Raw genomic sequence first — 16,758 nt, 5'->3', positions numbered from 1 at the left:
ACAAAGGATACAACAGATACAGTTAATATAAAAAAGAAGATGTGGTATATATGACTGCCAATGAGACAACTTTCCACAAGAGACCAAATGACACAAATATTAACAACTATAGGTCACCGTACGGCATTCAAAGTCTGCCTCATATCTTGACTAAGATCTAGAAATTGACAATGAGGGTTGGTTGAAAACAAAACTTTACAACAAAAGAAATGATTTCAGCTTCCCCATTGTGAACTTTCTATTTCTATGTAGCAACATTCCAGCAACGTCTGCCTGATACGGAGTATATTTATCTCACAATTGATACGATATTCCCTGAGTTGTATATCCTTCTAATTTATATAATGATTTCCTTGATAGAGGGTTGCTGCTCACAAGGAAGCAAGGGTTCCAAATGGTGAAGTTGAAATCATCCCTCCGTAAATTTTACAGACGCAATCACGAGTTGGTTGACCGTTATGGAATAACCGTTTCACAGATGATATCGGATATGTCCCATATGTCGTAAATAGAATCCACCTCCGTTTTCACCACTAACGTGACCTACCGAATAATACTATTTACCGGGTTTGTAATAACATGAGCAACACGACGGGTGACCCATGGGTAGCAGGATCTGATTACCCTTCATGGGTACCCGAGCCCCCCCCCCTATTTAGGTGGGGTTCGTGTTGCTTAGACATTAGTTTTCTATAATGTGTCTTGTGTACTACTATTTGTCTGTTTGTCTTTTTATTTTTTGGTCATAGCGTTTTCAGTTTATTTTCGATATATGGGTTTGACTGTCCCTCTGGTATCTTTCGTCCCTCTTTTGAAAAAAAAGTTAAAAATAGTAAATGTAACTGTTTATGCTGCCAAAAAAACCACACAATTATTAAATGGCAACAGTTAACATAAAATTAAGAAAGGGAATGGTGAATCTGTTAAAGACACAACAACCCGACCAAAGAGCGAAAAACATACATATATAGAAGTCCTTTGGAACATGTAATGTAAAAAAAAACACAATTGTATTACCCATTGTTCTGTAACTGCGTTGCATTGCACTTAGTTTTAATTGTTAAAGATGCAAATACATCTAAAACGGAAAAGTCTTCATCTGATATGTAAAAGAGATTATTTGAATTTTCTAGAATTTCATAAAAACTATCTAAATGTAAATCCGTTCCAGAAAGTAATCCAAACACTTCAATGTTGAAATGACTTAAGTATTGTACTTTCATTTTAAGATCATAAACATCTACCCAATCTCCGTTTGCTACTAAAATAATTATCTTCCTTGAAGTTGGGCGTCCTCCTGTACTTGCATCAAATCCTTTTTCTAAAACATATTGCAATGCATGAGATGTGTTTATAGTACTGAATATTCTATCTTTGTTGACTTGATGCATTTTTGCTATCAGATCATGTTTATTTTTGGACAGGGATAGGTTGAACAAAATATCAGGTTCATCAGAGAACAATGTCATTCCAAGGAGAACATCCGGATTAACGGCAACCGTCTTCGTTATAAGCTGTTCTACCGCTATTTGTCGTGACCGGTAGTTGTCAAACGACTGATTTTTTCGTGTATCCATCATTATGATAATGTCAGTTTCTAACTTCATAACACAATCTGAAAAATACATTATAACATGAACGAATACTTATATAATGAGTTATGGCGGCAATGAGATGAAAATTTTGAATCGTAAAAAAACTAAATATTTGAACGAAAAAATGTGAAACACGCAAAATATATTCAAGAACCTGAGGTAAATAGATCATTAGATACATTACATAACACTTTGTAAAAAATCTTGTTTATTTTTCCAGGGAAAGAGAACCAAACAAAGTTACACGTAGAGCTTTTCGTGGTATTAGTCCAGACAAACTAAGATTTAACCTCAAACTATTTGCAACAGAAAATGTTTTAGCTTTATTCTATAGCATTATGCCCTTAATATACACAGAAAAAAATCCCATAAAATCTAACTTGAGGAATCTTAAAATCAGCATTTTAAATTTCCTATAGAAATTAACATTGAAAGGGGAGATAACTCCGCAAAAATGAGGGTGTTTTTTTTGGTCAGTTTTTGGTTGATTTCTTGAAATTTATGTAAAGTATGATACTTTGATGGGGTTACAAGTTTGTATTTGACTAATTTATATTCTCTTCTGCTCATAAAATGTACAAAACCGAAGTGTTATGGAAGTTTTCTTTTTTTGTGTGCATTTTTCAATAAAGAAATTGCAAATTTGAAGCTTTGTGATCATTTAGGAAAAAACATGTGAAAATTTGGTATTGTTTAAATCTGTATATTATATTTTTTCAGCATCTGACTTATCTAAAGAAACTTTAAACTACAAAAAGAAGAATACATGCTTAATTATCTTAATTAAATTTGAGATTCTTTACCTTGACATGTTGACAAATTCAATAAATTGTCAACGAATGAATTACGAAATCTAGACAACAAGCAAACGACAACATACATTAAAACGGACGTTTTGATAACAACTGCCATATTTCTGACTAAGTTCAGTACATTTCAAGAAAAAGATGGATAAGGCATTAATATCCTTTTTTATACTAGTATTTGGTTCTCGCTTCGAAATATATCATAAAAAGATTTATATTTTGAGACATAAGTTTAGTCATGTCCTTCATTGGCTGGCTGAAGACTTGTTTTAAACTGCCACAACAAATTTTGATGCATACTCTTTTCTTTTTTGGAAAGATTTTAGTCCAAATCTATGATTCTTTTGTGTGATTTAAATGTTTGTGGTACATTTTCAATATCAAGGTTAATCAAACGTCCATACCTCGCAACATTTTTACAAACCACTGGCACATGTGTGTTCGAAATGAGTTCTTATCATGATTATATTGACAATTTTGTATCTTACTTGTACAGCTTGAATGTAGACTTTCTTTAATGATGCTGTTGAAAGTTTCCTCAACGTCCGGAAACTGAAAAACATAGTCACCCCTGCCGGACATTTTTAGTAAATTAGTGTGACTGATTGAATCTCCTATCCCAACACTTAAGATTCGTCCCCCATTATTACGGAAGTCTGTTGCTGCGTTATTTGTCGACTTTTGGTTCCGGTCAGAGAAAAGTCCATCAGTTAGTAATACAACAAACTGCATAATACCATTTCCTCTCGCTCCCATGGAACAGTTCCGTAAAACCTTCAAAATTTGGGAAATTTTTATGCAAGTTTGTAATCAATTTTGATATTGGATTTTATATATTTTATCTTTAATATCAGTAGTTGATAGTAATAACCTCAATATGGCTTAAAAGTTTTTTGTTTTTTTTTAAACCAAAAAGACGAACAGCTGTATACACAATCCAATAGTTCTCGCCAGAGCCACATGAACCTCACGAAAAAAAAGTTAAGCAATTCATGTCCACATGTGTCACCCATCATCGTGCGTATGTAGGTTCACACCAGGTGAATAGTGTTATTCGGTTATATTAAAGTGTTCTTTTTATTTGTCTTTGAATATGTTTTACCTCTACTGTTTTGGTTTATTCTTCTGACGTGGCTAAGTATTTATACATCCTCCTACTGTGTTATTGTGCAACGATAATTTTTGAATTCTTAACTTTCATTTTTGCTTATATTCTTTATCTTGATAGTGTCTATATATATAACATTTTCTTCGTTGAAATAGTTACTTGTTTTTTTATTGTGATTTAGGTGTGGACTGTTGTTCCCTAATTTTTGTCATTTTGGGCTTTTTATTTTGCCATTTCATAAAGGATTTTCCAGTTTGAATTTGCCTTGGAGTTTGTTAATTTTGTTGTTTTCTTTTTTTCCCGGTAGAACAGCTAAATTCTAGACCACGCATTGTGTTTTATAAACTTGATTATACGAAGATGATATGAAATGCCTGATCGTTGTATAGTTACTGATTCCTGCACATTTTAAATTATTCAAAACAATCTTACCGCTTCAGCCAGATTGAGAGCGTTGATTATATTTGTACTTCTATTGCCGGCCTTTATTGTCTGGATTGATGATAAAATAGTAGACTTGTCGTTATCAAAATCATTAAAATCAAACTCTATCGTTGGAATCGAACTGAATGTTATAACTGCAACTTGAAACTCGTTGATTCCAATTGATAACTTGTTCACTAGGTTGTAAACAAAATCTTTTGATTGATTTATGGTATTGCTGTTACTTTGAGATGTGTCAATGACAAATAAAAGATCAGTAAGTTCTGGGATACACTCTGTTACTGTCACGTTGTTGGAAAAACAATGATCTGAAGAAAATTAATGATGGTAATCCAATGTTAAATCATGGTCTACGGCTAATGTGTTCACAGAAGCAAGGGCAACATCAATGAAGGTTTTGGATATAAATTTTATCAACATTTTTTTTATATTCATGTGGCTATTAAATAATGCAACCTTTTAAAATCAGACTTGCATTTTATGAACCACAATGTACTGTACTCCTTTTAAAGAAAGCGCTTTTTTGATGATAAGTTTGGTATACCGTCATATATTTTCCTAACAGTTATGATGCTATCTTATTATTTTTTTCAGTTTAATTGAAAACAGTCCTAGATTAATGACTTCAGATTTTGTACATTTATTAGGGTGTTTTAATATCATTTCGTTTGTAAACCTCTTAGTTTTGATTATATTAATACAACTAAAACTTGAGATGACCTCAATTTTTGTTCATAATCTATTATTCCAAAGGTAGAAAATGTTTTTATCCGAAGAGGTGTTTAGTTGGATAAGAATTCTTAGTTTCATACGATTTCATTCAAAACCAAAAAAAAATAAAACAAGAGCTGCTGCTTGGAGTATTGCAGTTTATGTGGGTTTTATTTTAAATTTCCAATTCAAGCTCATTTCGCTTTTAAATTTTTGTCTTTGTTATATCTTAAATGAACTGATACAAGAGCATTCATCAAAATTTAAGCAATGATAATATATAAAACTTGATTGCAAGAATTATTCCCTTTAAAGAAACAAAAGATATTACCTGATAAATAAATAACAGATTTTACCTGATAGATAAATAACAGATATTAATACTTGAACAGTATCACTGACTTGACTGCTGAGTCCAGAACCCCAAACTCCACCAATGTAAACCATATGGCCCAATGAAGATTTTGGTTTCCAAAATAAGATATCTCTAGTGGTATAAACAAAAACGAGGCCACCAAATCTTGCTGAGCCAGTTGCCACTGACGACCCAACTGCGTTAAATATCATATTTGCATTATTTCCTTCGCCGTCGGGAATTTTTACCTGTAATAATGATATTATCCTAATAATAAAATTGTATATCAGATATAAGTATGGGTACTATTTATCCTTCATCAGTATGATTATAACAATCCTTACAGTCTTACACATTTAAAAAAACTTATAGTTCCGCACATTTCTTTTCTTTTAGAAGCATATCTATGCGGTCGTCGTAGTAAATACCCACCTACATTATTTTTCATATTTTAGAAATTTAAGAAGCGTTGTTTGATTATTAATTGTATAACTATAAAGATTGTTTTATTATTGTTGTTGTTTTGTAAATATTTTGGACGTTTATATAATTTGTTTTTTGTGTGTGCTATATATAAACGATCGTTGACTAATATTTAAATATTTTATATTTTATATTTATAAACGTCTAAATATGTGACGACTTTACTAAAGACGGTGTTCCATCGGATAACCTGCTGCCGTGGAGTTTTATTTCCCCGAGGGTATCACCAGTCCAGTAGTCAGCACTTCTGTGCTTACATGAGTTATCATTGATATGGTCATAGTTATGAATAAACTGGTTACAAAACTTTAATTTTTTTTAATATTAAGGCTTTTGTATCTCAGGAATAGATTACCATAGCTGTATTTAGCAAAACTTTAAGGAATTTTAGTCCTCAACGGTCTTCGACTTCGTACTTTAATCACCCTTTTCCTTTTTGGGATTCGAGCGTCAGTGTTAAATCTTTTGTAGACTTTGCGCGTTTGAGGTAAATACAAAATTTAATCCTAGCATGGAAGTAATATTTACTTCCATGATCCTAGTATCTATGATGAGCTTGTTTACAGCCACATGGTCGATGTCACTGCTGGGTGAGTTTTAATTCCCAGAGGGTATCACCAGCCCAGTAGTCAGCACTTCTCTCTTGACATGTGATATCATTGATATGGTCATATTTATAAATTAACTGTTTTCAAAACTTTTAATTTTTGAAATACTAAAGCTTTTCTGTGTCAGAAATAGATTATCTTTATAGCTGTATTTGGCTAAACGTTTAGGAATTTTGGTCCTCAATGCTCTTCAACTTCGTACTTTTTTGGCTTGTTTAACTTTTTTGGATTCGATCTGATGAGTCTTTTGTAGAAGAATCGCGCGTCTTGCGTAAATACAAAATTTAATCATGTTTTCTATGATGAATTTATTTATACAGGGCTAACACTAATATTTAAAAAAAAGAGGATGTGGTATGATTGCCGGTGTTACAACACTCCACATAGTACATAATTACAACAAAATAAATTAGTATGTCTCTCAATCGTTCAAATCGTTTAAAGTGTAGTAAAACGTTAAATAACGACATTGATGAAGTGCAAATAGTGTTTGAATAAATATTACGTCAGATGTTCTTTTCTGGGTTACCATCATATGAAGTGTTATAACATTTCAAGGAAAACAGAGATATACATACGTGTAGAAACGTTTGGAAATATATGACCAAAAGCGACATAAAATATAACTTAGTTAATCTAAAGTCTAACTTTGCCTGAGAGAGTTGGAATTTAGTATTTCTTAATATTTCAACATTAAGTGGCGCAATTGATACCTTTTCAAATCCGTTATTTGCGCAAATGATTCCGCCCATTTTGAAATTTTGAAAAAAAATAAATCAATGTTTAGCATTTCAAATAAAAAGAACATGAATCCTCACTGACATATGCCCTAATTTTAAATATTCGAAGGGGAGTGACGTTAAGTTACTGTCTCTGTAACATCGGAATGTTGAAATTGGAAACGATGTTAACAATAAAGGGATGATCATGGTACATGTGTGTGTTCCAAAAGTGTCAGCATGGATATCGAATATGAAGCTGATGTAATCTAGTACAGTAGGGTAAAAAATTGATACAATGTTGGTCAAATACTGTGGATTCATTTATTTTCGTGGGCACAAATTGACGTTGATGACGGAAAACTTGCATGTTCGAGTGCTTTTGAGTTCGTGGTTTTGCGGAATTCTTTATACAAGCCTTTAGAAAATTTGCCATTCCTTGAACATTTAATTTCGTGGTTCACCTAGACACACGAAATCCACGAAAATTGGTATCCAACGAATAATAATAAATTTACAGTATGTTCATTATCGCGCTCGAACATTTTAAATATTTCAAGTTGGTGCAGGAGCAGTAATAAATGTTGAAAGGAGGTTGTAGAGATTTAATTTGTTAAAAATCGATTTCAACGTGATTGATTGTTGATTTATTGGTGTTTAATGCCACTTTCAACATATTGTCTATTTCATAGTGGGCAATGTTTATTTATGGAGGACACCGGAGTGCACAGAGAGAACAATTGACCTTTAGCATGAAAGCTGGCAATCCTAGTCAATGAAGGATGGAGTCGAATGCACCAGCCAAGATTAATTTTCGAACTCACAACATCGATTTTGACAGCATAGAATGCAGGGGTGAAACACTTTGACCACTCAGTCTCAAATGTTAATGTGAAAAGGGTTAACAATAGTAGGACGATATTGCTATGATGATGAAATGCTTTTTTTTTTAACACGGCCAATGATATAAACAGATATTTTTATTAATAAAATGTTCAAATGATGTGCATGGTCAATATCGAAACTATATTAAGAGGAGCAACAGATACCACAGGGACATTCAAACTCTAAGTCGAAAATAAACTGACAAAGCCATGCATGGCTAAAAAAATGACAAACCAACAAAAAACAATACAAAAAACACAACATAGAGAATTTAGAATAAGAAGCACGAACCCCATTAAAAAGTTAGTGTGATCACATGTGTTCTGGAAGGGTAGGCATGTCATGCTATATGTTTGGCACCCTTAATCAACGTTACCGATACAATAAAAGTCTCTGATGAAAAGATGTAAAACAAGATTTTCACACTGCTATATAGATAAGACCAAAGTTTCAGTTCATTGGCCATTCGATATTTTCACATGGTATATCTATTTGCACAACTTGCCTAAATATCTTACCTGTACAGTTATAAGATAATTTGAAAAATCATATTTCCTCGGAAATTTAATTGATGGTACCGGTACATTATTCTTGGTAACGGTGAAATTTGTCTGAAACATTACATTAGTTTTATCTGTTTCCCACCCAAGAATCGTTACGTCACCTCCTTTACAATATGTGGCTAGGCCCCATCCATCTGCTGCTCCGAAGATACCATGTTGATGGACTAAAACATAAATAACACCAATATTTTATGTAAGTATTTTAGTATATTATTCTGAACATCATTTTGAAGTTATTTCAAGTTTATGAAAACGGACCTATTTATAAAAAAATCCTCTTGAATCTGAAAATGGAAAAAAAAGTGTTATAAATGAATTGAATTGAATTAAAAATGAGATGTTTTATGATTGCTAGGTGAAACTATCCAGTATAGTCCCTAAGATATAACTAATTTTGCATCAATAGTGTATTCATTTTCTTTTAAAAACAATATCATACTTTGAATAACTTTTAAAATTACATTGAACGATTATTGTGTTTAAAGGACGACGATACTGTTTAAACAGTTAACACAATGAAATGGGTTCTGGAAAGAGGGTCGGTCGATAACTGTTACACTGTCGGTTACAATGTTGAAATATTAGGACTGTTTTATTATTTTACTTGGTACATTTGATATGAACATAAATCATAGATATACCCTTGCAAAAAATCAACGAGTTGTTGAAGAGGCGCCTTGAGGAATTGTACTCTCATGACACGAGGCATCAGATTATAGCATTTAAAGTGGCTCATTCCTGCTCCTTTTTAGTATGAGTTTTCCTGTCGGATGAAAGAAGTCCGCGGATAAAATTAATGTTATGCCTACACATTATTTGCTGAGCAAATAATACAAAATACAGCATATTTTCGTAAACTTTTAAATACATTATCCGTTGATGAGTTAAATGCAATTAAAGCAATCAGTTAACAGTTTGTTAATATAAGAAAAAGAAGGTCTTGCAAACAAACATACTTGAATTTATTTATAATTACAAGCTAATCAAAGGATCATTTCATAAGTAAATCAAACACACTTTTGTATACAGATTACTGGAGCATCATCACATGTTCTAATATTGTTATAAGTAACATGATGTCGGCTATTTCAGCGTATTCGACATGACTTAATTCGTTAGTGGTTTGTCCCTTATAATTACCTCCCAGTTTATCGGTAGTCCAACTGTCTATTTCACTTTGCTCAGCTCTTAATAAAATTCCATATCACGGCTTTGTGATGTCCAATACGTTGACCCGGCCTTAATAACTTTTACTTGGACAGCAACGTCATAATGTTTTAAACGACGTTGATAAGTTAACCCAACATAGCAAGTCAACTTCCGGTTGCTGAAACTAGGAAACCACTTCTAAAAGACGCAATCACAGCCTGATAAATCGATTAACAGGTTATCTGCATATTGATATTGTAATACATCAGCTTCTCTACAAAACGCTATATATTATATATATTATGACTCGAAGCTAATATTTTACAATATCAACATGCAGAAAACCTGATAAATGTGCTTATCAGTTCGAAAGATTGAAACACGTTGTTAATAGTGAAACGAACACTGCGTTCTATTTGAAATAAAAGATACCAACGCATCGATCGTCATTCTGTCTTTTTCAACACGATTTGATTTTTGTATCTTAGGTCCATTGGTGCCTTATCACAGAAAGTAAGTTATATGTTATTTTCTACTTACCCCACAGACGTACTTTGTTATCGTCGTATCCAAATATAAGTCCCATAATGTCGGCTTGATATCTCGAGTCCATGACTGTGCCTATGATATTGAAAAAAAGCAAGGAAAACGTCACAATGTATCGCCATAATTAAAACGCCAAACGAGTACTTATGTTCACCTCTACCATCAAAATCTCCTTTCATGCGTTATCTGACTTCTGAGGATAATAGATTATAGATTTGGGTAGACAAACAGGTAAACGTAACAATAATTGCGATCCAGCAGTCAAAACTGTAAAATCATACATCATAACCGTCTAAAATATTCAACCATACTACTTGATCAAACAAAGACGCCATAAAAAGTGTAATTTCAAAGACAAAATTCACCAAATTGTCAATTCAAAATAATGTACAAAATAAAAGACAAACGCACATTTTGGCTGCAAAAGAATCACCAGTGACGTTAATTAGACCATGAAGTCACCAGTAAAAAAAAACAAATTGTCGTTGATAGTACATACCGTTTTTATGTACACTTTTGTGATAAAGTAGAAATTAAAGTAAATAGAAAAATGTGAAAATTTTGATACACCATTTCCTCTGTTGCAATAATGTATTTATGCCACGATACGATGGACACTTAAAGTCAAAAAAGATTTTATTTAAGAAAAATAACACATTAATCTTTTACACTAGTTAACATCCTGACAAGGTTTGTCTGTACTTTGAATAATGTTGCTACTACCATATTTGACAAAAAGATGTAACGAACTTTTATATTTGATTTTCGTGCATACAAGATTTCAATACGATTTAGTGGTTTAGATATATTCTTACCTTCTGCTCCAGCTATATAGCCGTCATACTCTTTTTTCAAGCATTCTTTTAGCTTAACTTGTACAGACATGATGTCAGGATAAAAGCTCAGGTTGTGATTCAGCTCTTTGTAATTCAAATTTTCTAATAATGAGAACATTATTGAAAATAATGCATAAATCTATTAGGAATGTTGGTCATACTACAAGACATTAAATTTCTAACGCATAATAACTCAACATGGAAAGCCATACAAAAAATTCACCAATTATGATAAAAACAGACCGCCACGAAATATCAAACTAGTGTTAAAGGTAGCGTACACACTGATAATCAATTAATCAATTTTTATGTTGCAACATTTCACCATTGCCCGTGTGCATATGGTGTATATGTCTTTCAGTTTTTAAAATATCCCAAGCATGATTGCATTGATAGGAATTTAACACACTGCTGACAAACAAGCCATCAAACAAAGAGTTTCAAATGATGAAGTTAATTATCCTACCGTAATTTATTTCGTGATGTCATCACGATTTGGATACTAAATATGAGTATTTAGGGAAATCTGTTTCACAGATGACGACGGATATATTCCAATTGTCGTATTCACAATCCTGAATTTCCCAACTATGACATATCGAAATAGACTTATCACAGGACTTGTATCTTCATTAACAATTAGCCAAGTGCTATATGCGGAGTAGGATCTGATTACCCCTCCGCAGCACCTGAGATCACTCCCTGGTTTTTGTTCATATTATTTAATGTTTGTCCTGTTAAAAGTTTAAACGCCATTGATATTTTATGATCAAAATACATAATGTAAAGACTTTTATGAACATTAAGTACTTAAAACCCATATCGTACTCACTATCCATGTAAACAGACATGTTGATGGATGCTGTGGGGAGATCTGAAGATAGCCATGCTCTTGCCTTTACCTTTCCCGTAAAGTATGGTCCTCGTAAATTTATATTTATTGGTCCTTGGTATTCTCCATAAGAGCCTATCGAATTTTCAACATAAAACACATAGTAAACTTTTTCGTTTTTGTTTTTGGTCGTTTCAGATACAAAAATAAAAGGATCTCAGAGCAATGAAATGAAAATTATATTGCATGGATAGAATACGATCAGATGTTTCTTTGATAGTCACGTCTCCTCGCTCAACTTGTTAATGGTATTATCGTATGCTTTTAATGTGAAATTAATATTAAACCGAAACCATGTCTACAATCGAGATGAATTCGAAGGAAATATAAAAATATAAATTTCGAGGCAAAAAAATAAATAAATATGAAACCAATGAACATGGTATGATAGTTAATAAGATAATTATCCAGAAAATATCCAAAGTGAAAGTACTTAAATAAAGCAACAGTAGTATATTGCTGTTCAAAAGTCATAAATCGAATGAGCGAAAACAAACCAGGGTTATAACCTTATACCGAAGGAAACACATCAACTGTAAGAGGAAAACAACGAAACAAACGACAATGTAAAATACATAGAAACGAACTATTAGATATCAACTGCCATATTATATTCCTGACTTGGTACAGGAAATTATAACAAAACAATTGGGGGTTGAAACGGATTGTGTGGCTACCCAAACATCGCACTTTATGCCAATGTCAAATATACCGCTAAAATGCTAAAATTACAACATTACATGACAGGAATAAATGCACTGTTATTTCCTTAGGCGTACAGAATTTAGGAGTTGAAACAAATACTTGTCGACTCTGAGACTTACTCTATGCATCTATGTTTATGATCTCACTCTATGCAAAGAGTAATTTCATAAATGTAGGTAGAAACACTGAAATTACATATTCTAAATAAAACTGGGAATGGAATCGGGAAATGTATCCAAGAGACAAAAACCTGACCAATAAGCAGAAAACACCCCATCTTCAGTAATGGGTCATTAACACCGGTGGCGGGCTTCAACTGGTCCATACACAATAATCCATACTACTTCAGCGATAATGGACACCAACCTTAACTGCGAAACATGTAAAAGAACAAACATTAAAAACAAAAAAAACATACAAAACTTGAAAAGGTCACAGATTCTTGACAATACCCTTGGTAGAAAAAATAAACACATGTAGCAATACCCACAGTTATAAATAAGTTTTTGAAAAGCACCGATTCTGATGTATGAAAAGGTTAGAGAAAGGAAAAAAAACAATGCAAAATGCCAATAGTCATCATAAATTAAGCAGTTACTGGCATCACAGCTCTAGATCTCAATTAAACTTATCGAAAGATTATGTCTTCATCTAATGACAATCAAGCACAATCCTTCTCAGGTATTTTTTTGTAATGCATCATAAAATATATGAGAAGAACATACAGATTGTTTTGACCTATAAGGGTTAAAATTATCAAACTTAACACTCGAGGAATGCACCCTATTACCAATAGTCCGATTCAGAATGAAATGAAAAACTTATTACATTATTGAACGATGAAATAGCTAGTTGAAAGAAGTAATAAATGTTAGTTGAAAAAAAAAGTATTGTGCTTAGATTTTAAATTTTTACCTGTATAAGCAAGTCCTCCTGCTGAATTTTGATTATTACGCACAGGAAAAGTCACAATTATTTCATTCTGATTGTAAATGTAAACTGCTCCACCGTTAGGTATGTTTGAATCGTCATCTCTTTGTGAAGATCTCGAAGCAGTGAAAATGTAATCGGTGTTGTTATGTCTTATTTTAACTTGAACATCAACCTTTACGGGGTAGTCTTGTAGATTATGCTGTATAGATTGAATACGATTCACTTGGGCGGCTACGTCATACCATTGACTTTCAAAACTAGGTTTTGATATTGTCTTCCGCTGTTCTGTGGCTTAAAAACGAGGAAAAACATACATTCCAGGTCTTTTGTCTATGACAGGTTTAAGGTGAAATAACAAATACACCGACCCCTTATAAAGTTTTAAATTAAAATGGTCAAATGGAAGCCAACACACATAAATGATAAACAACTGTCATATTCTTGACTTGTACAGACATTACCTTAAGTTGAAAATGATGGATTAAACCTTGCTTTATAGCTAGCTAAACCTTCATTTGTATGACAGTCGTGCTGTTTAAGTATATTACAGTATTAATAATAGCGAAACACTTATATCCTACTCTATCCATCATTTTAGATGTCATTTTCAAAAGAAATTGTTTGTTTGGTGCGGTTTTATTGTTAGATGGACATTCAAGTATAAGGTAAAATAACAAATACACCGACCCCTTATAAAGTTCAAAATTAAAATGATCAAATGGAAGCCAACAAACATAAATGATAAACAGCTGTCATATTCTTGACATGTACAGACATTACCTTATGTTGAAAATGATGGATTAAACCTTGCTTTATAGCTAGCTAAACCTTCATTTGTATGACAGTCGTGTTGTTGAAGTATCTTACTACTAATTCTAATGGAAAATACATTATTTGCACTACCTGTCGACTTTACATACAACATTTTATGACTCTGCAAGTTGACCATTATCCAATTATTTAATACATGTAGTATCCTGGCTAGAGGTAATGGGGAGGGTTGAGATCTCACAAAACATGTTTTACCCAGCCGCATTTTCTGGAGTCTCTGGCTTTATTAGGTTGGGTTATTGGTTTTTCTTTTTAAATTTTGTTCATTTATATGTTTTGGTGTTTAGTGTGACGTCCATTTTCACTGAATTAGTACACATTTTAGTTTGGGGTGTCAGCTTGAGGACCACCTCCGGGTTCGAGTTTTTCTAGCTGCGATGAACACCCATTGGTGGCCTTCGGCTGTTGTCTGCTCTTTGGTCGGGATGTTGTCTCTTTGACATGTTCCACATTTCTATTCTCAATTTTATCTAAGTGACTTGAGTTGGATAATATTATACAAACGACAAATCTGGTCCTTCACTCCTTTGTTTTAAATTCTTAAATTTTAAGTATAAGTGACTTTTGTAAACTGTAATGCTATGAATATATTGCCTAATATACAAGTGTGTTTTTGTGTTGCTATTTCCTTTCCTTTGCTTTTTTAATAATTGCTACCATCTATTTTTGCAAAGAATATAAATATAAACTTGAAGCCGATTCACAGTAAAGAAAATAATAGAAATAAAAAGGAATGTAGTCTTGCTTACGTGCTTGCCTATAAAGTGTCTATGTAGCTTTTTCCCTTTCCCTAAGTGTTTATAGTGATTAAGATTGTAACACAATGTTGACTGGTGTACCCCAATTTTTGACATGTTTGTTCTGCTCACAAAGTCTTGTCAATATACTTGAACATTATGCTACAGTAATTGTACGTCATACCATTGAGAAGTGTAGCTAGCTGTAAAATCAGGTTAAATCCACCATTTTCTACACAAAGAAATGCCTGTTGTTCAAGTCATATGACAGTTGCTTTCCATTCGTTTGGTGTGTTTGAGCTGTTGGTTTTGTCATTTAATAAGGGACTTCTCGTTTTGAATTTACCTTGGAGTTCGATATTTTTGTTATCTTACTTTGTTCGACAATAAACATGCATACAGACCTTTCACAAAACCCTCCATCTTCCAGTAATTGAAACAAAATTCTAAACAGAACCATTCCTTAACAATAACATGGACCACTTTATCCTGAACTGTATAATGAATGAGTTTATTTACACACACAAATAAAGGCAACAGTAGTATACCGCTGTTCAAAACTCATAAATCCATGGACAAAAAACAAAATCGGGGTATCAAACTAAAACCGAGGGAAACGCATTGAATAAAAGAGGAGAACAACGACATAACACCGAAATGCAACACACACAGAAACGGACCAAGCATCAGACAAAATACCACGAGAATAACAAATATAACATGAAAACCAAATACATGAATTTGGGATAGACAAGTACCGTGCCACGTCTTATCTCAATATCTCAAAAATAAGAGAAAACACAAACGACTCAACGTTAATATGCAACACACACATAAACGAACAATAATATAACAATGGCCATCTTCCTGACTTGGTACAGAACACTTTTAAAGGGGAATAAAAGTGGTGGGTTGAACCTGGTTTTGTGGCATGCCAAACCTCGCACTTTAATGGCAAAGTTAAATATAACATTGAGATGACAACAATACAAATAAATAGGAGAACATATTAGACAAAGAAAAACATGATTAATAGATAACAAAAAGCATCAGGTTTAAAATTCAATACGCCAAAAACGCGCCTTGTCCACACAAAAATCAACAGTGACGCCCAGGTATAAAAGATCGAAAGTGAAAAAAGTACAAAGTTGTACAGCACTGAAGATCAAAAGTTGAAAAGGTTTCGCCAAATTCGTTTTTATGCCCGGGATAAGAACATTCTTATTATATAGAACAATTCATGCTATTGCAAACAGTAAATTTTAACAAATGAATATGAAAGAGATATACATAAGGAAACTGAAGTATTAACTAATTACAGAAAACTGAACCCGAATACATAATGCTATTAAAGTTTAACACAGAATAGACACAACCGAATCAGTCCAAAAGCGGTATCATCGTATATAATTGTCCGTACAAAACATCGTCCTCTATTTATCAACACTTACCGTAGACTATTGTAATAAAGGAAAGGAATAGCAAATGCAAAATGACTTTCATTTTCTGCCACAACACTTTTTGATATACATACGTGTGTATATGTGTATATCAAATGCATAAGTGTTGATCAATAGAAACCCATTTAAACATTTTTTTTGTAATGATTAATATTTAAAAACACGAGTGTCTTTGAAATTACATACAAAACCTATTCGATTAAAGATTTTGCTACTTAAGGTTTTTTAAATTGTTCAATATACATGTTTTTTCTATTCATATTTCTTTCCTATAACTCTAAAAAAATAATTTAAAAAAATATAGTTGGGTTTCTATCAAATAATAAAAACGATACAAAAATGTAACTTTGAATTTGTTTTTTCTTTTCTTCTTCTTTCATTGTAAGCATTAC

At 32.6% G+C, this 16,758-nt stretch overlaps 1 protein-coding gene across 1 annotated transcript; it reads right to left on the bottom strand.

Annotated features, from left to right (window-relative positions):
- Positions 1 to 979: 979 nt before the first annotated feature.
- On the bottom strand, positions 980 to 16,445 carry LOC134704973 (uncharacterized). Its single transcript, XM_063563754.1, has 10 exons — positions 16,358 to 16,445; positions 13,321 to 13,629; positions 11,641 to 11,775; positions 10,788 to 10,910; positions 9,967 to 10,047; positions 8,233 to 8,441; positions 5,021 to 5,267; positions 3,942 to 4,261; positions 2,890 to 3,175; positions 980 to 1,615 (listed from the first exon to the last, which is right to left on the bottom strand). Exons 1-10 carry the CDS (start codon positions 16,407 to 16,409, stop codon positions 1,014 to 1,016), a joined length of 2,364 nt encoding a protein of 787 aa, XP_063419824.1. The 5' UTR covers positions 16,410 to 16,445; the 3' UTR covers positions 980 to 1,013.
- Between the last annotated feature and the right edge of the window lie 313 nt (positions 16,446 to 16,758).

Source organism: Mytilus trossulus, chromosome 2 (assembly GCF_036588685.1).
Source record: "Mytilus trossulus isolate FHL-02 chromosome 2, PNRI_Mtr1.1.1.hap1, whole genome shotgun sequence".
Taxonomy (NCBI): Eukaryota; Metazoa; Mollusca; class Bivalvia; order Mytilida; family Mytilidae; genus Mytilus; species Mytilus trossulus.
The sequence above is the reverse complement of the archived record's forward strand: the minus strand, read 5'-3'. Positions and strand labels throughout refer to the sequence as shown.